The following is a 24,846-nucleotide window of genomic DNA, read 5'->3' on the forward strand; positions in this document are numbered from 1 at the left end:
ACCGTGAGCCCGCGGTAACGGGGACGCAGGAAGGAGCGGGAGCCGGGAGTTAACGGTAACGGCTGTAATGGCATTGCGCCGGAACCACGCGTCACCGCCCCGCTCAGAAGGACGGGTCGCCGAAGCCGAAGCGCTGCTGGGCGGCGTGGAGCTCCTGCAGCAGGGTCGAGTCGTCCAAGCCGAGCTGCGGGTGAGTTAGGGGATGACAAAACGAAGTGATTAAATGTCCTTTAGTCTGCCAAACCATCCCGAGTGGCAAAAGTGGGATGGGAGCTCCGCAAGACCCACTAGGATTAGCATGAGAAAAAGATCGCCGAGGAATAATAGGTGATGGGAAGCTGAGGCTGTTCCGCCTGCAGCACAGGGCAGAGATGTACGAAGCTCACGAGAAAATTGGAGCCAGAGGATCTTTTAGACCACGACCGGGCTGGTCCCTGGGTAGGGGACCCCGAGAGGAGAGAGGAAGATCGCTAAGATCGCTGGGGGAGGGATAGCCTTTCTTCAGCGGAAACCCCAGCTGATTCGCTGTAGCAGCCAGGACCAGGAAGAAACGGGGGACAGATGGGGCACAATTAAAGTTCCATTCTCGTCATATGATTTAGAGAGCTGGAGGAAGATAGTTAAGGATTATCGTAGTGATCCAGTAGGAGTAGCTGGTCGCTTCAGGTACCTGGTTTTACAGCATAACCCAGGCTGGAGTGCTATCCAGCTGCTGTTAGGTTCCATGACTGAGATGGAAAGGGACCTGGTTTTAAAGGTGGCACAGGATCTAGCTGAGAATGATATCTGGGGAAGGCATGAAGACATCGAGGATCATTTTCCAAGGCAGGATGCTCACTGGGACCCGGAAACTACAGGGGGAAGGGATCATCTGCTATCTTACCAGGAATGGGTGATCTAAGGAATGGAAAGAGCTATCCCCAAGACAGTTAACTGGGCTGCATCATATGCAGGAAGGCAAAACCTGAAGGAAACTCCTTCAGAATTTCTGGATAGGTTAAGGGACACGATGAGGGAACAAACTTCCCCAGACCCGGCCTCAGAAATAGGCATTCAGCAACTTGTATCGTTACGGATACGAAATTGAGCAGATCAGCACGCTATTGGGATGGATTGGCAGTTACACACACCTGGTGGTGGCCGAGTGGGAAAGATGAGCCAAACGATCCAGTTGCAAATAATAAAGCTTGGCCAAGAGGCCGGGATCCCACGGCCACAGGCACTGCCTATGGCACTTTTAAGAATTCAGACTAAACCCCAAACCAAGGAAGGACGGAGTCCATTTGAAAGCCTTGATGGCAGACGGTGCCCTGTGCAGAAGGGTACTTTGGAGCAAATCGGTGAGGAACTTTGAGCAGATATGTAATTAGCTCACAGAAACAATTGAGAAACGTTGAAAAGGCTGTGTTTGATACTAGAGCACGGGGCGTGGATAGCCTGCTGCACCACGCGTTACGTGGAGATCATGTGTGTGTTAAATCCCTCTCAGATTCTCCACTGGAACTGCGGTGGGAAGGACCACAGCCAGGACTTGTAACTGCACCAAGCTGGAGGGCTGACACCACGGATCCACTCTACCTGACTAAAGAAGGTACCTAGAGCCAGTGACAGCAGAGAAGAAAGGACCTTTTTGGCCAACTCTTAAGAAGAATGTGTAAGCTGTGTGTGATAACCTGCTAGGAATTGCTGCAGCGTGGAAGGATAACAGCTACCTGAATGTCACCCAGGCAATGGCCCAGAGTCTCAATCTGATGAACTGCTGGGTTTGTACAGCAATGCCCAGGAATGGGAAAATGGAGCTTCCCTTAATGGGAATTCCCATTCCTTATTCAAATTGGAGCTGGCCATATGACAATTTCTAGGTTAAGCCTCTTTCTGGGAATGACACAATATGCTGGAAGGTACCAGAAGGGAAATGTTTGCTGCGACAGTCCGAAACTAAACTCCCCAGTGGAGAAACACTGTGCTGGGGGATGACAACCCACCACTGCCTTCCCCACAGAGCCCAGTCCCTGAGCATGTATGTTATAAGAACAGCACCTTTCCCAGTTACGAGTTACAAGCACCACCCTGGGAAGCTTTAGTCCTGGAAAAAGGGAAGTGAGTATGGGGGAATTTCACAATGTAAATGCCACCAAATGTCCAGGGGATGAGCGGTGCCCCCTCCCAGTGGTGACAGCGTTAAACCACAGTTCCTGGTTCCATTTTGGATGTACCCCTGCTGGGCCGTGGTGGCTGCGTGGAGATAGACGTGCTAGGAAATGGTCACCACAGAGTTGGAGGGGCCCTTGTACGCTGGGGGCACTGACACCATACGTCTCCATACATAACTGTACCAAAGCCCCAACAGGAGTTCTGAGAACCCCACGGAAATGAGTGAAGAGGGCATCAAACCCTGTGGTAGAAAAGCCTGCCGGGTTCAATAGCTTTGTTAGATGGTTTGCTTGGGGTAAGTGAACTGGAGAAGGCGATCGTTAATATTTCAACCACCTTAGAAATAATAGAAAATGCAGCTGCTGATGCAATGAGGTCATCACAAATAGAGGTTTTGATGCTTAGTAAAGCAGTGCTGCAAAACAGAATGGCTCTGGACCTCCGAACGGCTACAGAGGGAGGAGTTTGTGTGATAATTAATCAGAGCTGTTGTGCTTATGTAGACAGGACTCAGAAAGTCGAGACGGACCCACAAGCCATACGAGAGCACTCTAGACTGCTTCATTAGGTATTGATGCATGACACCTCGTTTGGGTTTACAGAGTTATGGGAACGGCTCCCCAGTTGGTTACCTAATTTTGAGTGGCTAAAGCAACTCTTTGTGGCCTGTATTATTATAACAATCGTGCTCATTTAAACGTGCATTGTGATGAGATGCATATTACAGATATGCAAAACTTATGGGGATGAGGAATGGAAAAAGCACAAGCTAAGGCAGAAAGTAGAAACTTATTTCAAAACTTCCCTTTTCCCGAATGGAGTAATCTAGCAAAACAGAATTTGCTAGGTTCAAGAAAAGGGGGGTTATAGAGATTGATTCTGCAAATCACAGGGAAAGTGCATCTCAGCACGAGTGCTGAGATCCTCCCCAGAACCCCCACAAGGAATGAGAATGGCTCCCTCCATGCTCTGCCCTTAGCAGAACCAGCTTAGAGCGACCAAAAGAAATAGCCCACGCTCTCATCACACATGGAAGGATGAGAGTTTGGTGCCCACACTCACCTTGGTGGCGTATTTGTAGCACTGCTCTGCCTCCAGCTGCCGCCCTCCCTGCAACACAGCGGAGAGGGGAAGGGGGAAGGAGTGGGCTCAGGGAGGTCCCAGCAAGCACTGATGGTGCTGCTTGTGCCACCTGAGCACTGCAGTGACTGCTCCCCCAGCCATTTGTAGCCCTGGGATGGACACGGTGTTCTTCAGGCTCCCTTGAGGAGCTGGCTGGGCACTCACCTGCAAGCAGACAAGGGCCAGGTAAGCCCACACTTCAGCATTGCTGTTATTCAGGGCATTGGCTTCAGAGAGAGCATCCTCTGCTTCCACCATCTCTTCCAGCTTGAGGGGGAAAGAAGAGAGGTGTAAGAAAAGACAAACAGCAGACAGAAATGGCTTCACAACTGAGCAGGCACCTGTTCTAACAGCCAAAAAAACACTATAGATGAAGCATTCAGCATGACTGCTGGCACTGAGCTGCCCTGACAGGGAGGCAGGGGCAGGAGGAAACCAACAGACTGGGTACTGACACCTTTGTCTGCAGAAACCAAGCAGTCCAGCCCCATCATGAGCTCTCAGGACCTGCTGGCGTGCATGCATCATTCAAAACATGACTCTGGTCCTGATGCCTCTTCCCACAGAGGCTCCCTGGAGGCAGGAGGGGCTGCAGCCAGCTCCCAGGACACCATTCAGCTCCCTTGTTTTTGGGGTCTGCATCTTCGTGGGAGGCTTACATTTGTCCAAAGGGGAAACAGAAGAGCTTGAGTTCCTCTGTTTGGTTCTTTCAGCCAAATCCCTTTGGAGGGAGCATGCAAAGTGTACCCTTGGGAGACACTGCGCTGCTGGTGGCTGTGTCTGGGTGTCCTTGGCAACCCTTCAGAGGTGCTGGATTCCTCTGGGCAGGGAAAGCACCGAGATTCCTCACTGCTGACAGCCTGCTCAATCCTTTGTGCTGATGTGCATCAAGTTAAGAAATATCCAAGTTGGAAGGGACCCGCAAAGATCATCAAGTCCAACTCCTGGCTCCACACAGGACCACCCAAAAAAATCAAACCCTATGCAGGTCATGTGCAGGCAGGCACTCGGGGCAGAGCCCAGGCCCAGATGATGTGCATGCCATGACATCCTGGGGCTGAGGGCCCTGGCAGTGGGACAAGGAGGGCAGGGACGCTGCCCCTGGTGCAGTGCTGAGGCTGACTGTTCTATTTTCCACCTCCCATACAAGCAGCCCAGGGTGCCACCCTGTGACCATGACAGTGCACAGCACATGACAGCTTCCAAGAGCATCGGTTCCACAGACTTAAGCATCGAATAAAAGCAAGCCTTGCCCACAGAACCAGACACAGCACAGATGATGTGAACTTGGGATCTCACACCTAACAGCACTTACCCTATAGCAGGCAATCCCCACTCCCAGCCAGGTGAGACAGGATGCAGAGCTCTTGCAGGCTTGCAGGTAGATCTGTTTCGCCTTGCCATACTGCCAGGAGAGAGATGATCACACTGTTCTCTGCATCCCCTCCGTACAGCCTCTCACTTCAGGAATTTGCCCAACACCCCATCCCTGCTGGGGCTCAGACACCTCACCGCTGGGAGGCTGAGAGCTTTCCCACTGCCCCCAAAGCTCTGTGCTGCCAGGAACGAGTGCAGTAGTGTGAAAAACACCCTCATCAATACAATTTGAGTCTCAGCAGCACCCTGAGAGTCAAATCTGGCACAAAGGAGTAGGGCTGCTCCATGCTCCAAAGACTTCAGTACTCTGTAACATTTTGCTGCACTGTTGCATCTCAGCTATAGTTACAGGTGTTCTGGACCTGGGATCTGGCATCTACTGGTACTTGCTTTGTGGAAAATGCCCTGCTTCCACTCCTGCATGACTCCTCACCTCTTTGTCTTCCAGGTAGATGGAGCCCAGGTGCAGGTAGACAAAATGCATGTCTGCAGCATCCTCCACAAAATTGACCGTTCGCTCATAGCACTCCTTTGCCTCCTGCAAGTCTCTCCTCAGGTAGCTCAGGTGTCCCTTCTGAGCCCAGACATCGGGATTCTGTGCACACAAAGCCAAGAGTGAGACGTGGCTTGGAGACAGGCAGGAGAGAGACCTGGAGGAGGACCCCTGTCATCAGCAGAAGGGGGGAACTGATAGGTATTTGATGAGAGCAGGACAGGCTCTACGTATGGAATAAAAATCAAGCCAGCAGGCTGTCTGCATAACACCAGCAATGGAAGCACCCTCCAGCCTTCCCTGCAGGATATCCTGGCCCATGCAAGGCTGCCAGGTACCATGCAAGCAGCATTTGGAGATGGCAGCTTTAAAGCCTGTGCACCTTCCATTCAACCCGACTCTAAAGCTGCCTTCTCTCTCTGCTGAATAGCGACCTTGTTCCCCATGAAACAGGGGCTGACTCACAATGTAGAGAAAAAGGATCAGGATATACGCGTTCAAAGGGAAAAGAAAAGCAGACAATGCAGAAGAGGAGTCCTCACTCAGAAATGCTGCCTGTCTGTGCGTGGAAGACGACAGACAGCAAATAATACGCTGGGTAATGAGGAGGGCAGCGCTGCAGCCACAGCCTGGGGAGGTTCATCAGCTGTGATTGTCCTCCCCCGGAGAAACTGCTGCAGATTAATATTAGAATCGCTCGAGTGGAAATGAAACATGGACTCTGGGTTCACACACACACAAACAACACAGGTGGAGTCTGCCGCAGAGTTCAGCCTGTCTGCTGCTTTGGGACAGCATCCTGCACCTGCAAACACCAGGAGGATTACCAGGAAGTCAATCCTGATGGCTTCACAGAGACATTCTTCACATTTGGAGAACTCTTCCTTCAGCAAGCATGTCCGGGCCAATGCCAGGTAGTAAGCACTGGAGGGGCCTCCCTGCTGGCTCAGCAGCTCGTGGGCAAGTGCCATGCGAACAAACTGCAAAGGAATGGCACACCAGCATGGCTGGGGGAGCAGGCAAAGCACAGGCATCCCCAGGAGGACGCTGCTCCTGCCCTGAGTGCTCTTCAAGGAGGACTGTCTTGCTCTTGTTTGACGTCCACAAACAGGAGACGAGATTTTATTTTTCTTCCTCTGCTTTGAAAATGTACTTCCCACTACTTTTAGGTCTGTTTTGCTTTAAGCTGCTCTTTCTGCCACGTAAAATGAAAGCAGACAGCTTAATATGGCAGTCAGAGAAGTGTCGTAGAGATGGCTGTGTGGAACAGGGACATCCCACAAGTGACACAAAAATTGCTCTGACATAAGCAAATGTCTGAAAAAAAGAAATACTGCTGTATTGCAAGCATCACTTCCAATGATGAGTAATGCTTCTCATCTCTGGATGTACAGAGGGCACCCCTGCACTGTCTGGCTTGGCTGCTCCCTCCCACATCCATGCAGTCCTAGAGCCCTGTCTGCCTGAGGTGTCTTCATCCTCAAGCAGCACTTTGGTCTGAACACTGCCTGGCCATGGGTTTGCATTTCTGGGCAGTGCGTTTGCTGCTGGAGTAGCCTCAGAGTGTTCTTTAAGCCCAAGAGGGGCCTTTGCTGGAGCTTGCCAATTTGGCAGTAACCCAGGGAAGGAAACTGCAAATCCCTTCCCTCCCTTCACTCCATGTTGAGCTGACCTGGATGGCATTGAATTTCATCAGGAATTCCACTGCCTTCATGAAGATCGTGCAGGGAGGTTCCCCGTGTCCTGAAACAGGGGATGGATCTGTAGGAAAACGCATCTCCATCAGTCCCAAACTGAAACAAGAGCAGGGCTGAGCCCCTAGCAGGGACAGAGGACTCCCAGTGACACAGTGTAAAACCCAGAAGATGGCAGGGGAGGCTCAAACAGCTGTGAACTCAGCATTTTCTCCTGAAGGGCCTCTGTTTTTATGGATATGAGAACAGAACAGCCCAGTGGAGCCATAAGGCCCCAGCCCTGCCATTTCTTTGCCACCCACAGGAGTGCAGAGCTTTGCTGCAGATTTCCCAGCTAAGGGGAAAGAGCAAGATGTCTCACCTTGGCATCAGGACTGATGGTGCCCACTGCTCCAAGTTATTTCCCTCCCTGCTGCTTGCATAAAGCCACCTCCCAGCCCTGGGCTCTCCATCCCACAACCAGTTTACCACTCCCTGACCTTCTGAGGTTGTCTCTGATGCTGAAGCTTCTTCCTCGGGTGCCATAGAAGCAAAGGCAGGCTCCTCTCCCATCTCTGGCAGCTCGTTGGCTGAGCCATCTGGAACCCCCTCTGCAATGAGACCCCCAGCAGCCATCAGGTGCAAGCAAAAGAGTTTGCCCTAAACTGGCCATTTTGGAGCAGAACTCCAGAGAAATGGGAGAAAACACACAAGAACCATCAGATTTCCATAAGTAGGATGAAAATAGCTTGCAAGAGGCAATACCTGGCTCTGGAGTCTTGAGTACAAGATTATCATATGAAGCTAGAAACAGATAAAAATGAGGCAATATCCCTTCCTCTGGCATATGACACTGGAGGCCTGCCTGCCTGCCTGCGGTGCTTTGCTTGGAGTGGTGATGCTGTCAAAAACAATCAATCTTTTCCACAGCCTTGCCAAATATTTAGGACTTGGGACAGAAAGCCCTGGCTTGGGTTGAAGCTGGATTCACAGAGGCCCCAGAGGAGGCCTTCAGCTCAGAACTGCCTCTGAGCAGCTGCTCTGTTCCTTTTGAATTGGTCAGACTGCGCATTCCAAGCTGTACTGGAAAGTCACAGCAACAGCTTTCATGAAAGCTAAACCTGGACAAACAAATTAAACCAGTCACAGTAGCAGCCCTACCCTTCCAAACCTTGGAAGGTGCATTTGCTCTCCCCAGTCGCTCTGGTGGCTGCCCACACATCTATTTATCACCACTGGGCTGGGCCAGAAAAATAAATGCAAAGACTGGTCCTTCTCTTAGGCTCTGGATAAGATCAGCTGTATACCTGTATTTCAGCCTTAGCATTTAAAGCAGTGTACTTGCCACTGTTGTCTCTGGCATAGTTCATAGTGTGTTGAAGCTCACAGCCCACTGCTGTGTCCTTCACCCGTCGTATTTCTCCTCTTTGGTCTCACTGTTCTGCCCTGAGCCCCCTCCCTGTGCTATAAGGGCACCTCCTGGTTTTGCTAGGAATTACCTGGCAAGAGCTGTTCTGGGCTTTGACTGGAAGACCTCACAGACGTAGCACTGATTTGCTTTCTCCCTTCCCCAGAGATGCTTCTCTCCCTGGCCTGCTGTGCTTGGAGTTTCTTCTTGGCTTCACGGAAGGCCATTTCTGCCTGAATATAATTATTCTGCAGCTCACAGAACAAACCTATCAAATACAGAAATAGCAGCATGAGCAGAAATCCAGCCCTCAGTAAAATCTTTCCCTTAGTGCTCAGATTACAGCAGTGGGGAGGAGCAGCAGGAGAAAAAGCAAGGCTCGGCTGTACAGGAATGCCTTCAGCACACAAGCTGGCTTGCTTTTGTACCTGAAAGCGTCCAGGCTACAACACTGGATGGCTCCAAGCAGCAAGCATCCTCAAAGAAAATCTCTGCCTCTTCATAGTGCTGCAGCATGACTGCCACTATCCCACAGAGCAGCAGGCTGGGGATAGGAGCAGCTCCCCGTCAGCAGCATGCAGGACACCCATCACCTTCCCACCCTCTGGGAGCACACAGCACCTTCTCACATGATGTGGGTTCAGAGAAAGAGCCTCCCGGAAGCACTCCTGGGCTTTGAGGGTGTCCTCTAGCAGGAGGCAGAATGCCCCGTAGTCCAGCCAGTACTGGATGTTGTGCTGGTCCTGAGCTATCCTCTGGACACAAGAGATCAACATTGGAGGGCTCTTGCCATCACCCTCAGCACACACAGTGCACTGAGAAGACAGCTCTGCTACAATCATAGCTTTCCTCGGCTGAGTTTAGCAACATTAAGCCCTCGTCTATCACATTCTAGGGTTTCCCTTAATTGGGATCACACTGAGCTTCCTCTAAGCCTCCTTCACCTATCAGTATCCTCCAACTTAAGCTGGCCTTCTCTTAGCCACCTGATTGAGAACCCAGTGCCCCCAGTGCTGACCCGGCGTGCCTTTTGGACTGGCTCATCCATTTCCATTGGCCTTGAAACTGAAGACTCCAGCGACCTGGCCAGCTGCTGCCTCACATCCTCCAGAGAGCAGCATCTCCCTAGGAAATCCCTCACACATTCAGAGTGAGTATCCTGCTCGTGTTCACCTCCGCCCCGATGGTGGTCTGCCTGCCAGCCCAGACACACAGGATGGGGACAGGGAGGGACAGGGGCTCCTTTACCTGCTGGTGGTAGAGCGATGCCAGCTTGTAGTCCTTGTTGACTTCAGCTTCACGAGCAAAGAGCCAGAGCTGCTCATCAGTCAAGCAGATTCGAGGGGCAGGAGAAGAAGCTTCTTCATACAGTAGCTGGTAAGAAGCGAGAGAGTTAGCCCGAGCCAGGGTAAGAAGGAGGGCGTGAAGGCTTTGTGTGATGACAGTAGCAGTCCCCAGCCCAACACTACATGGAGCACACCTCAGCACAGCTAGGGCTGGGTGAATCGGAAAGCTGGTCCAGCCTCCAGCTGTTGGGGGCACAGCCTCGCAGTCCTGTGAAGCCATACCATCCCCAGGCACTTCTACCACAAATGGAAGGGGTTAATACCCATCATCTGCAGTTGTGGCAAATAAAAGCATCGCTCAGATCAAGAACACTTTCTGCTTCCGTTGAGGTGTCACGAGTGACCTCAACTCAAACTGGAAGGCTCTGCCTTGGGTGTGGGGGGCAGCAGATGGCAGAGACCCAGCCACCCTCGCCATGAGCCAGCTACAGCAGCTGTTACCAGCCTCATTTCACAAGTTTCACCCTCTGGATTTCACAGCAATGGGATATGGCTGCACCAGATCCTGCCTCTGCACATGGCTCAGGGCCCGTATGTGATCACTGCAGCAAATGGAAGCACAAGCCTGCAGGTGTCTTGAAGGCAAAAGCACCTTCACCAGAAATGGTGTCTAGCTCTGGATTCACAGTGAAGCTGTATCCCAAATTACCCATCCCAGCCAGTGTTTCTCCCTACCTGGTTCAGGGCAATGTGCATCTGATCCACAAGGTACACATACAGCTCACTGAGAAATGCTTGGAACTGCTCCTGGCTCTCAAATGCTGTGGTCTTCAGGTATTTTTCCCTCACAATCTTCACTACAGCATACTGTGGAGACATGTAACACTTGAACACAGCAGGTCCCCTGAACGCTCCACAGTCAATAACAATACAGAGCCATAACATGGATTGTCATAGAGAACATCCTGAGTTGGAAGGGACTCACAAAGATCATGGAGTCTAACTCAACTGTCTGAAGCTCCATCTTAGTTCTAAGGAAGAAATCCAGACCAGCATTTAATAAAGGTAAAAAGCAAAACAAAACAAGCAGGGATGAATTCCTTTCCCACCTCTCTGCCCTTGCCTTCCTAACACACAGGTGGCCCTTTGAGGGACATGTGAAGAGGCCCCTTCTCCCTTGGGAAGGCTGAGAGTGTGCAAAGCAGTCAGTTTTGTCTTCATCGGGATACAATATGGGGTAAATGGGTGTGATCAGCTTTGCAGCCTTCCCCTGATGACAGGAAAAGTTGGTGCATGACCAAAGCAGCCTGCTCTGTCAGGAAAAAAACTGGCCTTCCCCACATCTCTGCAACAGCCTTGGGTGACAGGAAGGGATTCTGTAGCAACACATCATGCTAAGTTATCACTGTGGAGCAGCAGTTCCTCACTGAGAAACTGCCAGGACAAAACGAGCAGGGAAGTAAAACAGCACAATGGATCCCTGCCTTTAGCTGTTCCTTAAAAGCAAAATATTTCCCAGAGCTATTGAGCTCAAAATTGAGCTGACGCCTCTGTTCCTCCAGGGTTTGATGGTCTGTTGCTCCTTGGTCTGGCGGCTGCTTTCCAAACAGCTCATGATATTCACTTAGGATGGCAACAGCAATGCTTGCGATGTGCTTGTGATAATCTTCCACAGCCTAGGAAATAGGGAACATCAAGAAGTAAATAAGTAATCAGATTTCAAAAGTCACTTATGCCATCAACCTTGAAATGTGTTTTATTTGCCAGAGCCCACGCCTCCCATTAACTCCACCTGACTCAAGTTGCAATTAGTCTGTCACACAGCCCTCCCTGTCCATGCCTCAAGGCTGCAAAAATATCTGCATGTAAATACAGAAGAGTTCCTTCATAATTAGATATTGTTCCTGCTACATTTTTCAATCAGAATCCACTGTCTCAGTCCTCCTTGTCTCTTCGGTAGCAACATAACTGGCTGCAAATAAACTGTATCTCGTTTGCTGAGAGCCCTTTAAAGCCACAGGCCAGTCCTCCTTCCCCCTCTCCCCCAGAAGGAGCAGTAATATCCATAATCTCAGTGGTAGAAGCTTCCATGCATGGCAATAATCAAAACACATCACTTTGTGCACTCCAAACAGTCCAGCAAAAATCAATTCTGCAGCAGTACTGGGGTCAGCTACTGAAGCATTGCTTCGTCCCCCACTGTTGCTCTGAATTTCCCATCAGCCAGGGGCCATCTGAGGACGTCCTCCTTCACTGGCCATCCTGTACCTACAGAAAACCAGCCGGTGTTCTCTGATCATTTTCTGGGCTCAGGAAATTGAAAGTGCAAAAGTCCTAAAAAAAAAAATAAATTCTGGGGGACCTGAGCATGATTGGGGCTGATTCTGTTCCTATTTGTCTGGGCCTGAAGAAATACACAGAATAGTCTGAGGCAAGAAACTGTTGGGACTGCCCAGAGACAAACAGCTCTGGTACCTCTCTCCTCAGCACTTTCAAACACCCCCACATTGCTGCTTTCTTCTCTGCTGTTTCTAGATCTCTCTCCTTTTAAGGGCTGCAAATCAAGTAACAGCCCAGAAATGATTTCCCAAGGCATAATACTACAAAGGTAACACATCCTGAAGTTTTCTGCATGCTTCCTCTGCAAATCTCATCTGTGCGTTGCTGCAGGGCTCAGACTGAAGATGAAAATCTCTAAAGTGAGAGGGATGAGGACAGAATGAGGTGGCAGGGTGTTGATGAGGCCATAGGCTCCTGCACATACCTTCTTGGCTCCTTCAGTCCGGGGAGGCAGCGGAGGGCGAGGGGGAATCATCTCCTTGACCCTGTCAATGTGAAGACAGAAGGGATCAGCCTGACACCTGTCAGCAGTGCTTGGTGGTTATCTCAAGCACAGCCAACCTGCAGTGTGAGGGCTGCAGGCTGTCACGTCCCAGAGACACCTTACAGGGAGCAAGGTGCAAGAAACTGAAGGTCAGACCAAGGTTGAAGTGCAAAGACCAGAGCAGCCATATTCAATGCTTGCAGCTCATTCTACTGCCTTGAGAGAACTAGCTACTACTTCACTCCCTGCTGATGATTACAACACTCTACAGGGATTAGATGGGATTTATTCAGTTATTTTCATCAGGCTTGATGGACCCGTCACACAAAAACTACTGTGAAACTTCAGCCCAGTGCGTAGGGTTAATATTTGATATTGCTGGCAATCATAACCACTCTCCTACAGAAGATGATCTTCTCATCAGGTTGTTATTCTTTTAACTCATAACCTCCTGGGTCTGCCAGAACACCTGCAGGAAAGGTAGCAAAGCTCTGGAGGTAGGAAAGCTCTGAAGAATGTTATCATGGTAAACCTGGGCCATGCCACCCATCAGGTCCTGGCATCACCCCTTGGCCATGCACTGACACTGTATCACTCCTGTCTGTACCACCACTAGGGTTACGACGACCTCCCAAAAACTGGCCAAAGGTCCTTAGGACTACTATTAAGACTGTACTGAAATCCTTTGAGTCAAAACAGTGTAAATTCAGTGGGATTTTATCAAGGTTTCCTGTTTGCTGGCACTAGAGCACCTTCAGTCTTTAGAACCCAATCCTGCCCACCAAAAAAGGTGTCACATCCTGGTGTTGGCTCCTACACGATCAGCAAAGCAAGCTGCTTCCCCCACACCAAAGCTAAATCCTGTAACTCTTCCACCAGCTTACACAGCTTGCGGGCAGCTGACTTCCCCAGGTTCAGGTCTGTGACCACTTCTCTGTATGCTCCTCTGAGTATCCGAAAGTTTCAGTGATGAGAGACTCAGCCCTCACCTCGCCCACATGAACAGCGATCCACAGCCTCTGCTTCTGTCCCCACGGACCTGTCATCCCCCATCAGCTGCTTTTGCCCGTGAGCCTCAACAGGAGGCCTGCAGCACAGCTCCGAAATAACCTTCAGAAAGCTGCTGCTCCTGCTGGTCCCTCATCCCACGCAGGACGCATCCCCACAGGACACGAATACAGTCATCTAACTGCATGAGGCTGCTGTAGGCACTAGGGGAGATGCCAGCTCTGTGGAAAGCTCTGTAACCATAAGCAGCAACATGTCCTTTTCCTTCTTCTGCACACCCTGCCGTGCTTTCTGATCCTCTTGTTCTGCAGTGCCTCCCTGCAGAGATCTGGCATCACTCCTTGGGAAGCCACTGAGCCTGAACAATGCCGTGCCCACACTCACAGTCCCACTGCAGAAGAGCTCCCATCACCGCCCTGTTACCTCTGCTAGTGGCACAAATGAGAACCAAACTGCTTCACTTGGAGATGAGAAAAAGAAAACCGAGCACAACAGCAACTCGAGCAAAGTAAGCGAGCAGAAGCGGAGGCTGACAGGAAACTTTGGATGCAGTCCAAGAAAAGGGAGTTGTGGTTTGCTAACGAGCTGCTTATTCAAACCACCTTCCAAGAAATAAGGGGAAAAATAACAACAGAAAAGCGTAACTGCTGAGTACGTGTGCCAGGCCACGTGTATGCGCCATCAGCTGAGGCCCCCCAAGAAAGAACCCTCTCTGCCACTCAGATCTGATTTTCCAGGCTTCCCATCCACAGCTGCACAAGGCAGGAGAGCAAAGAGGAATCACACTGAATTTCTGCAAGCTGCAGTAGAGTAGGAAGCAAATAAAAAAGCTCACGGGAAAGTCTACTGTAAGGGAGGCTCATTTTCCCCAAACCTGTTTTCTTGGAAAACAGCAGGCAGAACAAAAGACAATGCACATACTTCCTGTTGAAAGAATGGCTGCTGCTGTGTGGTTTCTGCTCATATTTCTGGCTGAAAGAGATATACTGCCTGTGCACGATATGGTTTATTCATTTGCTGTATTTTCTCTTTTCTGTCCAATAAATTATACATGCTAGGTCTTCCCTAGGTAGCACCACAGTAGGACTACTGCTCTATGGGCAGGAAGCAACCACCTTAAATTAAACACACGGTGAAAGCCTCAAAGCCTCAGAGATGAGAGCACAGCTCTACAGCAGAAGAGTATGAAAACCAGAGCCCAGGAAATGGTAGAAAGTTGTGAGAATTTCAGAAAAACAACAGGATGCTATTCTGAAGCTAGAGCAGTGCTACCTTGTGCAGTCTGGTGGCTAACCCTGACCCAGCAACTGAACATCACGTGCAAGAGGCAAGCACAGGGGGATTAATGGGAAACAAAGCCTGGACAGGAGCGCAGATACTGTTGTGCAGAGATGCCAGCTCAGATGAATGCAACTGTTTTCCAAACCCAGGCAATGCCACTGCTGAAGCAGTGTGGTGGCCCTGTCCTCCTGATTTCAGTTGGTGCTGGATGAAGCCTTCAGCTGCTGCTTGCAGAGTACTTCAAAGGGCAGGCACCCTGTACTGCATGGTTTGTGTCCTGCAGAACTGAGCTATCAGCTCCAGAGTTATAGCGTGTCTTTACACCTTTACACACCTTTTGGTGAGCTCCTCTTGCAGTCGTTTGGGTACCAAAGCCTTGTCCAGCTTTATCTCCATCACCAGGAATGTTCCTGCTTCAACATATTGCTGTGAAGATAAACATTGCTCTCTCAGTGTTGTGCTATCTCAAGACATTACTGACAAGATGAAAAACTGAACATTTAGCTACAGATCTTCAGCAAATCCTCTTTAAACTGCAGAGATCCTGCTTGCTTTAGAACTCACACTCAGAAATGATTTACGGTTGAAAAATTCACCTTGAGAAGTCAGTCTAGGAAGAAAAAAAATGAGAGCAGCCAGCCGATCAGTTTGCTTGGAAAATGAATATGCATTCTACATATTTTGAGAAAGAAGTCACAAAAAGGAAGAAACTCTTCTAAATAATGCCTAATTATTTATAGAAGCCTTCTAGCCCAATGCTAGACTTTCCTCCAGCTGGACATCACTGGAAGAACTCCAGGACAGCATCTGCGTAAAACATCCCTTGTCTCCAGCTCACTCTTAAATAATTTAATTACGTGAAAGGTGTGAGACAGTGATGCAGTGATGGTCTAGCAGTCTTTTCTTCTCTTTGGACACACAAAATTACCTTTCCATCAAGGCTGAGAGATGTGACACTTGCAGCTTTTTCAGCAACATCCGACGACTGGATTTTTGGTGCATTGGATGTCTATTGAAAAGCAAGAAAAGACATCTCAATTTCAAATCCTAACCTCATGCCCTCATAAATTTAGGATGTGATCACATTGTACATTTGTTCAGATAGCATTTACTAAAATTTCAAGGTGATGAGCATCCCTCAGCTGGCTAAGGCAGTGCAGCATCCATCCCCGATTCTGATTAGCTCTGATATTGAGAAGGAGCAAGCGTGTTGCAATATGTGTCTCTAGACCTCACCCTTCTGTTGAATTCCTGTTCTCTGGTCACCTTCTCCTTATCTTCCCTCTGGGCCTTACTGGGAACAGCTCTGGAAAGAGATGAACTGGTTCCTGGGGTCTCTGATCCTTCTTTAATCAGACTGATCTGCGGACGGAGATCCCGCAGAACGCTCTGCTGTCTTTTAGTCTGAAGGGGGTGGAGAGTGGAAAGAAAAGAGGTGAGAGAATCAAAGGACAAGGCATTCCTTTGCCTTAACCTTTCTCATCACAGAACACAGAGTCTAAACACATTAAGAAACTCTGCAACCTCATCCTCTCCCCACAGGCAGTTAGTTTCCTGTGCTCAAAGGCCAGCCGATACCACACAGCTGCACAACCTCAGGTCTGACTGCTAAGAAAGGAGCTGCTTGAGAAAGCCTCACTGGAATCTCCTTGCTCGAAGGCTGCAGTTTCACCGGGGCGCTGTCCCTGGGTTCCTGTATGAGTTCAATCCTCGGTCTGTCTCACAGGCATGGACTTGCCTGGTGATACGAACTGCTAGAAGCAGTGGCTACCCACCCCAGGTCTGCCCTGCATTGTGTTTTGGGTACCCACCCCAGCCCGCCCTGGGGTGACTCAGCTTCCAGCCTGCTTTCCCAAGCAGAGTAATTTCCCTGACAAACCTGCAACTTGCGGGGACCAGGTTTTTCACTCTGCCTGTTTACACACTGTGTGAGCACCCAGGCAGGGCTCCCTCCCAGCTGTCAGCGTTACAGGAGTTGGGCCAGCAAGAGCTGAGCCGTGTGGCAGGTTCTGCTTTTTCCCCCAGCAGCTGGCACCCAGCAGCAGCAGGGAGGCACGGAGATGGGCTGTAGTTCCCCCAGCTCCCATGGCATGGGCAGCAGCGCTAAGGGAATGTGGGCAGTGCATCTGCCCTCCTGAAACAAGCTCAGGTCTGTTTCAGGAGTACTGTGGGAAAACGGAGACGTAACTGTCACTTTTAGTAACAAGGGGGGGGAGGAGGGAAAGCTAAAGACAAATAAACCTCCACGAGCTACAGCTGAAAGAGCTCCAGTGACAGCTTTTCTGGTTGTTGCCTGGGGTAACGCTATCCTTTTAGAGCCACTGTTTGCTCTTCCCAGCAAAGCAGTTCATTTGTCCGTGTTCCTGAGTGGGGAGTGAGATCAGCTCTCCTTACTCAGCTGCTGACAGAGAAGGGAGTGCGCTGAGATCCAGAGCCTCCCCCAGCCTCTAAACCTGCTCACCCACACCAACAATCCCCACCTGCCTTTGAGGAGGCTGCACCTAGCAGTTTGTGTCGTTGCTCTCCAGCTCCAGAAGAGCAGTGAGCTCTCAGGGCTGGCCTCTGAGCACCTTTCTGCCCACCCTTCCTGCTCCCAAACACCACGCTGCTCACCCTGCCTGCACCCATCCCGCACAAGCAGCTGCAGAGGTGGCACAGAGCCTGGCTGTTTCACCAGCTCTCACCTTCTCGAGCACCTCACTGTCCTGGTAGGCAGAGACACGAAAAGCTCCTCGGATCCGCTTCACACCAGGGCACAGCAAAGGCATCATGTTGACATATGCCACACCGTGGAAGAAAATCTGCCTGTCCTCATCTCCCTGGAAACACAGATCAAGGCATTGAGATACTGAACAGACTGTGATTCTCTTAAGGGAACAAGGTCACCAATCCCATTAAGAAAAGGCCATGCAGCAAAGCAAAGCACCTGACAAGCCAGGGGCTCTGTCACTGGCACACAGCCAGGACAACCCAGACAAAGAAACGCTGGAGTCATTCGATACGTAGAATATCAATTTGCTTCCAACCCCAGCAGGGCAGCTGTTCTCTCCAATGCCCACAACTTTGCCACTCCTCAGAGCAGTCTTGTCCTGATACAGCTGCCAAATTGCCAACCACCTGGTTAGGAATCCAAATGATCCTACCAGAGCTGCGAGCATCTCCGGTTTGATACAAGTCGGGTAGCTACAGAGGCCTGGGTGCCTAGGCCAGCAGCAGACAGTCAGGGTAAAGCAAAGTATCTCTGTCATAGCTGCAAAATGCTGGCACCGGTGGGCGAGGAATGAGATTTACACCAACTTACACGACTTTGCCCTGGAACATATTAGGGACTCTCACAGAATCAGCAGTCAGGAGCAGAACCATTAGCAAAGGAGCTCTTCCTCTGTTACGTCACTCCAGTTGAGGTGCAAAAGCATAGCTTATTTGCACCCACAGAAAGCAGGCATGAATTTCTTCAAGATGCTCAAAAAAAGCCAAAACCAAAACAACACTGGCTGAAGATAAGCTTAATGAATTACTCCACTTCTCAAGAAGTGCCCCCTCCCTGACCCTTTTCCACCAAGCTACACGCCTGTGAGCTTTTAGGAAAAAAATCTCACCCTCCTTTGTTTATTTAGCAGCTCTATAAGGCCGATTAAACCCTTCACAAAGCCTCCAGCCCTCTGACTTGCTTTGGCCGGTTCAAGGCTGGTTTTGGTGTAACAAAGGCGTGGAAGAAAAAAGTGCCCAATGACACAACGCTGCTCCACAAGCCATAGCAACGTGTCCCTTCCCACTTCTACCTTGTCAGCTTTGCTGGTTTTCCCTTTGCTGGACGAGGTCACTGGCATCCTGCAGACCTCCACAGGCCAGTACTGGCACTCCACGATGCGCTTCTTCAGGCTGAATGCAGAGGAAGGCACTGAGAATTTGCAGAACCCAAGCTCTCCCCATCCAGCCACGCTGCCCTCCCTTCTGTCCCAGCAGTCCCAAAGCCCCCCACCTGGCTTTACGCTGCCCGACTCCCATGACAGAGCAACCAGCATTGCACCATTGAAAGACATGTACTTTAGGAAGCCCTGGGACGTGTTCCTTTCCACCCACTGCTGTATGCATTTATGGCACTACCAGCTATAAAATGATTGTGAGAGCAACACACACAGTTTCTCTCTCTTGGTGACATCAGAATTGAAGCCAAACAAAAAAAAAAAAAAGGAAAAAAAGAAACATGATTAATGTTAGTACAAATCCAAAGCGGATCCCAGGCTGAGGAATACGTATGTATGTGGTGAGAAGGGAAACAAAACCCCAACAGACAGAAAGGAATATTTCCACATGAGAAATTCCTTGGCTGTGAAATGCATAACCATGGAGAAGCTGAGGCCAAGAGCGTTGCAAGAGTCAAAGAGAGGTGGGATGCCTATCCTGATCTTGAGCATACCTACAGCTATTAAAAGTTCTGTTTATCCAATAAAAAAGCAAGTGAAGAGTGCCCACGTAGAGTGAAAGGATTTTAATATATTGGGAATTCAACAAAACTCAATTAGCAGCTAAGAGGAAAGCTGTGTGGGTTCACCACGACTGCCCCCCTTCCTTCAAACCTTCAGGTGGCAGTGATGAAGAGGTCATGGGAGGGAACACAGCCGTCATTAAGTGTTTGCACTGCAGAAGGAACAGTAACCAGCTCCAACTGCTGGCAGCAAAAGAGAGCATTTACAGCCTGAAGACAGCAACTACAGCCAATTCATCTTCTCCCACCGTTGCAGAGCTAAGTTGCTGCCAGCAATTAAAGGCAGTTAAAGTGCTCTCTTGCTACCACGAGCACCTCCAGCCAGCAGACAGCACAGGAGATGTATGGCCACATAAGAGGTCTAAGAATGTTTGCGCATTGCTTCTCACTGCCCAAGACAGGTCAGCTAAGTGCATTCTTGAGCAGTTCCCCTCATCACTCAGTGCTGGGAGCTTCCTGTGCCCCTTACACGAGTACTGCAGCAGGATCCAGGTAACAGCGTCTTTCTGTGTCCCATACGATTCTCTTCGTGCTTTCTGCCTGGATCCTAAACTTCCTGTCCTGGGAGATGTAATATATGGTCAGGTGTAGTATATATTGCCAAGAGAGTGAACTCCACAGCCTGCATCATCCCCAAATCACCTCCCTAAAATGCTCCCTGGGATAGAACATGACTCAGAGAGGTGTCCCACTCACCCAACATGGGATCCCCTTGCAGAGTAAGTTAGCAGCCACAGCACTGGGAGCTTGGCTCACAAAGAGGCAATACAAAGCTTCAGCCCAGCAGCTCGGGAGTGAGGACAAGATTTGCCACATGCACCCCTGGGAGCTCTACTGCAGTGTGTTTGCATGCCTGTGGTAAGCCAGCATGCCTGCTGGCTTGCAGAAACACCTCCATGCCCAGACACTGCACAAAGAGCTTGACCAGCCACCTTCCCCCTCCTCCTCCTGTAATCTATAAGTCTTCATCAGTGCCTTCAGGGAGGCCTGACAGTTCTCTTCCAGCCAGAACACTGCCAGCCCTTCCTCACCTTTGTCTTGTTGAGCTCTCCATCCTCATCCTCATAGGGACCACCAAGAATGAAGGAGTTGGGTATGTTCAGAGCTCCAGGGGCCAGGATATTAGTAAGAGACCATTTTTTGGGTCGGGGTAATGGTTCTTTTTCACCACCAAGCTTCAGGATGCCATTCGTGAAGAGCAAGGGGACTTCTTTCTAAAGAGACACGAGAATGAAAAGACTTCTGCTTCCAACACGAGCAAAAGCAAGTGCCAGCTGCTCCAAGCTGTGCTTAACAAAGCAAGGAAGCAGCGCAGGGGCCTGGCTTGAGGAACAAACTCCACCACATGCATACAGAGAAGGGAGAAAAAAAATCATGGCGTGGAAAAACACTGCCAGTTTCATCCCCAGTCTTACCACACAGTCTTTTATCTGTGTTACACAAACACCAGGGCTGTACCCCCATGGGCTGCTCACTGTTCCATGGTGGGGGACAACAACTTGCTCTGCAGCAGCTGACACCCACCTCACTGTGCCAGGACCCAACCTCACCTTCCCAACTGCTGGTACTTGCAAGCAAGCCATGTAGTTGTGCGATGGTCCAGTGGGAACAAATTCTTCAGGGACAGAATAAGCTGCCTCCAGCGTGACACTCAGGAAGTTACCATCTGACAGCTGACTTGCAGAAAGCAGGGGCTTTTTGGTGCACACAGACACTTCAAGAGCACACTGCAGGAAAAAATGATTTAAAAAACAGCTAATAATTAGACAGGTGTAATTCTCTGCTCTTCAGGGAGAAGCAAACAGAAACCCGAAGCTAGAATGTATAATGTTATCTCATTCCTCACTTCAGGTGCTAAAGGAAACAGATGGGCACAAGAAAGGACAAAATTCTTTCCTATGTCCGAATTGTGATATTTGTGTGTTCACATCAGAGCCTACAGGAGGCACAGCACTTGTATAGTCAGGATCTCTGACAGAGAAAGGAAGAACACCAGGGATAGAAAACAATGCTCATGATCCAGAGCGTGTGAAAGCTGCGGCTGTACTTCAGCTCTGCCCTATCTCCATGCACTGTGTACAGTCATTAGCTACCTGCCCGACCCCAGATGGGTGCTGCACGATGAAAAGCCAGCTGTTCAGCATTTGTCATCATCTTTCCTCCCTAATGGGTGGCCCTTTCCATGCCTTGCTTATTATATCATTTAAATACAGGAGTGCAAATGCAGTACCAATCCACCTTCTTCACTCATGGCGATAAGTAGATGGAGACTCGGGAGCAAAGTCAGACATTTTTCCACTCTCTTACTTCACTCCCTGTTTTTATTCACTGGGTACTTTTCAATCTGCTGAATGAATGAGGGCCTTGCAGGAAAGGCAGTTGGAGGTTGTGCAATAATAGACTGTGAGACATTTTATTCATAGAAAGGAAGACTAATGAAGTTGGGCAGGTAATCCTGCCTTTGCCTTTTTCTGATTTTTCGCTATGATTTCTATCTTGAATATTTTTTTCCAAGGCAATTTGGTAGCTGCACACATTAGCATTTCCTAGCACGACCTCACCTATCATAAGCACCTTGGGACAGACGTCAATGGGAGTACGAAAAGCCTCCAAGCTTTTAATATATAGGGCTGTAATATATCTGTGACGAGCTGGGTGGCTGAGTAATGCTCGTCTGCCCCATTAAAAAGCAGCAGAGAGCCGAATGAGCAAAGGAACAGTTCCAAATTCCACATACCTTGGCCTCCGGGTGAAGGCTTTCTGATGGAGAGGTAGACACTGCATACAAAGGAGCCAAGACCGTAAATGAACACTGTCCTGAGAAGAACCAGCAAGGAGGAAAGCACACAGTGAGACCCTCTGCAGAAAACCACAGCCTTAAAGTTGTGCTGCTACAACTCCTACAGCTGAGCTGCTGCTGCCATCCCCTCCCCTTCAGCCCCAGCTTTCTAAAGACTAAGAAGTCAATTTTTGTCAGGAGGAGGTTATTTATGATGAGGAGTCCATGAGCAAAGATCAGTAGTGGCAGGGAGCAGGAAGCATTTACAGAAGCTGTGGAAGTCCATGTTGTACCTTGTAGCAGAGGTAGAAGGTCCAGCACAGCTTGGCCGAGTGGCATGGTCTTCTCCTCCTTCTGCTTCTTCTCCTTCTGCAACACTTCTATCACTGTCACTACAGAGAAAAATAGACAGGAGCTGGCAGTGTTTCTCAAACAGCTTCAGAGAAGTTTGGAGCAGTAAGTTCTGGCAGGGGCTGGAAAGGGCCTGTGTCAGCTCTAGCACGTGCTCCTGCATCACCTCACATGGCTGACAAGAACAGTGAAGCCAAAGGGCCAAGCCAACATGAAAGGGGATTCTTCCAGCTGGCACAGAGGAGAACAGAAGGGCTGAGATTCCCCCACTGCTGCTGCTTAAGTGCTATTCTTGAACATGTGACTCCTGAAGCAAGAAGGCAGAGCGCAGCAGCTGACAGCATCACCTCCACCCCTCCAAGGAGTGAGAATCCGTCATCAGGTACTTACAAAGCACAGGTTTTTGTGCGATGCTGACCCAAGAGTTGGGCCCATCAGTGCTGTACTCAAAGCTGGCCGTGAAGTTATAGTTTGCCATCCCGTTTGGTGAGACATCAGTCTTGGAGGAGTCCCCCAGGATCACTCCGTTGTACTCCACGCGAACCAGCGTGATCGACGTGTCACTTCTGATACTTTTCTGTGAAACACAGATAGCAGATAAAGCAGTTGGTCTGCAACAGAACAAAGTCACCTCTGGGAGGGAGCTTCAGTTCCCCAGCCCGGACAGAGCACATTGGTGAGACTCTGGTTGTTCCACTGCAAGAATGGGGAAGAAGCACAGATCACAGCTGTGTTGAGACCTGTCTTTAGGAAGGACATTTCCTGCTCCACCACACTCGGGGATTAAGAAGGGGATGAAAGTCATAGCTAAAGCATATCCAAAAATATCCCATTGATACAGAACTTCCAGGAAGGCTGGGATTTTTGTTGTGTCCTAAGAAGGTTGTCTCTGAGCTGACATGGCTGTGTAATCAAGCCTAGAAATCAAGTCAGGGCTCCAGCAAGCTCTTTGGGGAGCTCTGGAGCATGCTGCTAGGCCAGTCTTACACAGAGATGAAGAGGTCAAAGTTTGAACACGTCTCCACCAAAGGTCACAAACGCAGGTGAACAGGCATGGTGACAGCACAGCACCTCCCAGCCACACACCCAGACAGCCCCGTGCAGCAGGCACTTCCACTGCAGGGCAAGGAAGAGACGAGAGCAGCTCCAGGAGGAACTCCCTGCAGGAGAAACACAGTTCCCTCTTCCATCCAGAGTGGCCACCCTCCCTGCAGGCAGGAACCACTGTACCCAAACTGAGTGTCTCTTTCATCCTCAGCAGCAAGGATGCCTAACCTAACCTGCAGGGCCGGGCCCTGAGCTGCTGCTCTCCATGTCACTGGGTTAATTAGTTCCATGTTGGCTTTTGTACAAAATGAGACTTCATTCACCTGGTTTTAATTTTCTGTCCTGCTGACTGCCTCCTCCAGCATGCATTATGCGAAAGGCTAAACAGAAGAATCCAATTAACCTTTCCCATTAATTATCTTATTCTCCTCTCATTCTTCCCTACAACTCTAATTAAACAGATTCCATGTTTAACATAGTTGGACCTTTTCCATATTATTGCTGTTATTGCATGTTTGTAAGCCTCTCCCCTTTAGCCATAGCCTCTACTAGGACAAAGCAATATCCCAGACACAATCAGACCACTGGTCTACTATTTTCAGCACGGTTTCCTTCCTTTCTACCTTCTAATTCTCACCTAAAGTGCTGTTTGTACACCTAACAGTGTGAGAGGGACTCAAATACTGCAACACTAATATAGATATATATATATTTTATTTTTTTAGATGCTTTTGATTTGCTTTTTCTATCTGCTGCAAGAGCTCAGGTAGGGATTTCCATTTCTCTTCTTGCAGCTGTAGCAGAGCAGCAAGCATTTCCTCCCAAATTCCAGTTCCTTTAGAAGACTTTAAGAACAGCTGGGTTATCACACAGCACATGGAAATCACAGTAGTTATGTATTAGTCTGAATTAGGTCAGTCTTGCACTGTAAGTGCACTGGAGTCACCACTTTTTGAAATCTAAAGCCACTCTATTTATTTCAATTCAATTTAGCACTGTGGTAGCTGGGCTGAAAATATGGCTTTATACCTCGGGACAGGTCTTTTTAGGCTTATTTGTCTCATCAAATAGTTTTCACTGTGCTTTCCTTAAAAAAAGCAGCAGCCATTTACAGACAGCAAGGCAGGGAATGCACAGAGACACATTTCAAACCAACAAAGCACCAGAGCATCTCTGGACTGCTGCTGAGGAGGTGTGTTCCCGAATCTAAGAGAAGCACAAGCCTTAGAATCATAGAATCATTCGGGTTGGAGAAGACCTCTCAGATCCCCAGGTCCATCCCCAACCCACCCCCCCAAACCCACTGACCAAACCCCTCAGTGCCACATCCCCACGTTTTCTGAACCCCTCCACGGATGGTGACACCCCCACCTCCCTGGGCAGCAGTGCCACTGCATCACTGCTGTCTGTGAATGTTTTTTTTCCTAATATCCGATCTGAACTTCCCCTGGTGTAACTTAAAGCCATTACTTCTCATCTTTCAGTCTGCATGAGCAAGCCCTCAGTGTGGGGCAGAAGCCAGAGGCCGACAGCCCTCCTTCAGCCCTGCCACCT

General features: G+C 49.7%; 1 protein-coding gene across 1 annotated transcript in view; it reads right to left on the reverse strand.

Annotated features, from left to right (window-relative positions):
• Positions 1-24,846, reverse strand: part of CFAP70 (cilia and flagella associated protein 70) — a 26,754-nt gene continuing 1,908 nt past the window's right edge. The window contains 26 exon segments of the mRNA XM_042828161.1: positions 1-184; positions 3,217-3,264; positions 3,442-3,543; positions 4,592-4,681; positions 5,087-5,248; positions 5,974-6,126; positions 6,819-6,907; positions 7,320-7,430; positions 8,319-8,495; positions 8,656-8,771; positions 8,849-8,982; positions 9,476-9,601; positions 10,249-10,380; positions 10,998-11,189; positions 12,278-12,338; positions 14,961-15,052; positions 15,555-15,635; positions 15,863-16,030; positions 17,311-17,445; positions 18,409-18,508; positions 19,585-19,676; positions 20,147-20,329; positions 20,666-20,842; positions 21,853-21,932; positions 22,188-22,286; positions 22,636-22,822. Coding sequence (XP_042684095.1) covers positions 104-184; positions 3,217-3,264; positions 3,442-3,543; positions 4,592-4,681; positions 5,087-5,248; positions 5,974-6,126; positions 6,819-6,907; positions 7,320-7,430; positions 8,319-8,495; positions 8,656-8,771; positions 8,849-8,982; positions 9,476-9,601; positions 10,249-10,380; positions 10,998-11,189; positions 12,278-12,338; positions 14,961-15,052; positions 15,555-15,635; positions 15,863-16,030; positions 17,311-17,445; positions 18,409-18,508; positions 19,585-19,676; positions 20,147-20,329; positions 20,666-20,842; positions 21,853-21,932; positions 22,188-22,286; positions 22,636-22,822 — 3,168 coding nt within the window. The 3' untranslated portion in view covers positions 1-103.

Source organism: Centrocercus urophasianus, unplaced genomic scaffold (assembly GCF_019232065.1).
Source record: "Centrocercus urophasianus isolate 14NV4802_14NV808 unplaced genomic scaffold, USGS_Curo_1.0 seq_29, whole genome shotgun sequence".
Lineage (NCBI taxonomy): Eukaryota > Metazoa > Chordata > Aves > Galliformes > Phasianidae > Centrocercus > Centrocercus urophasianus.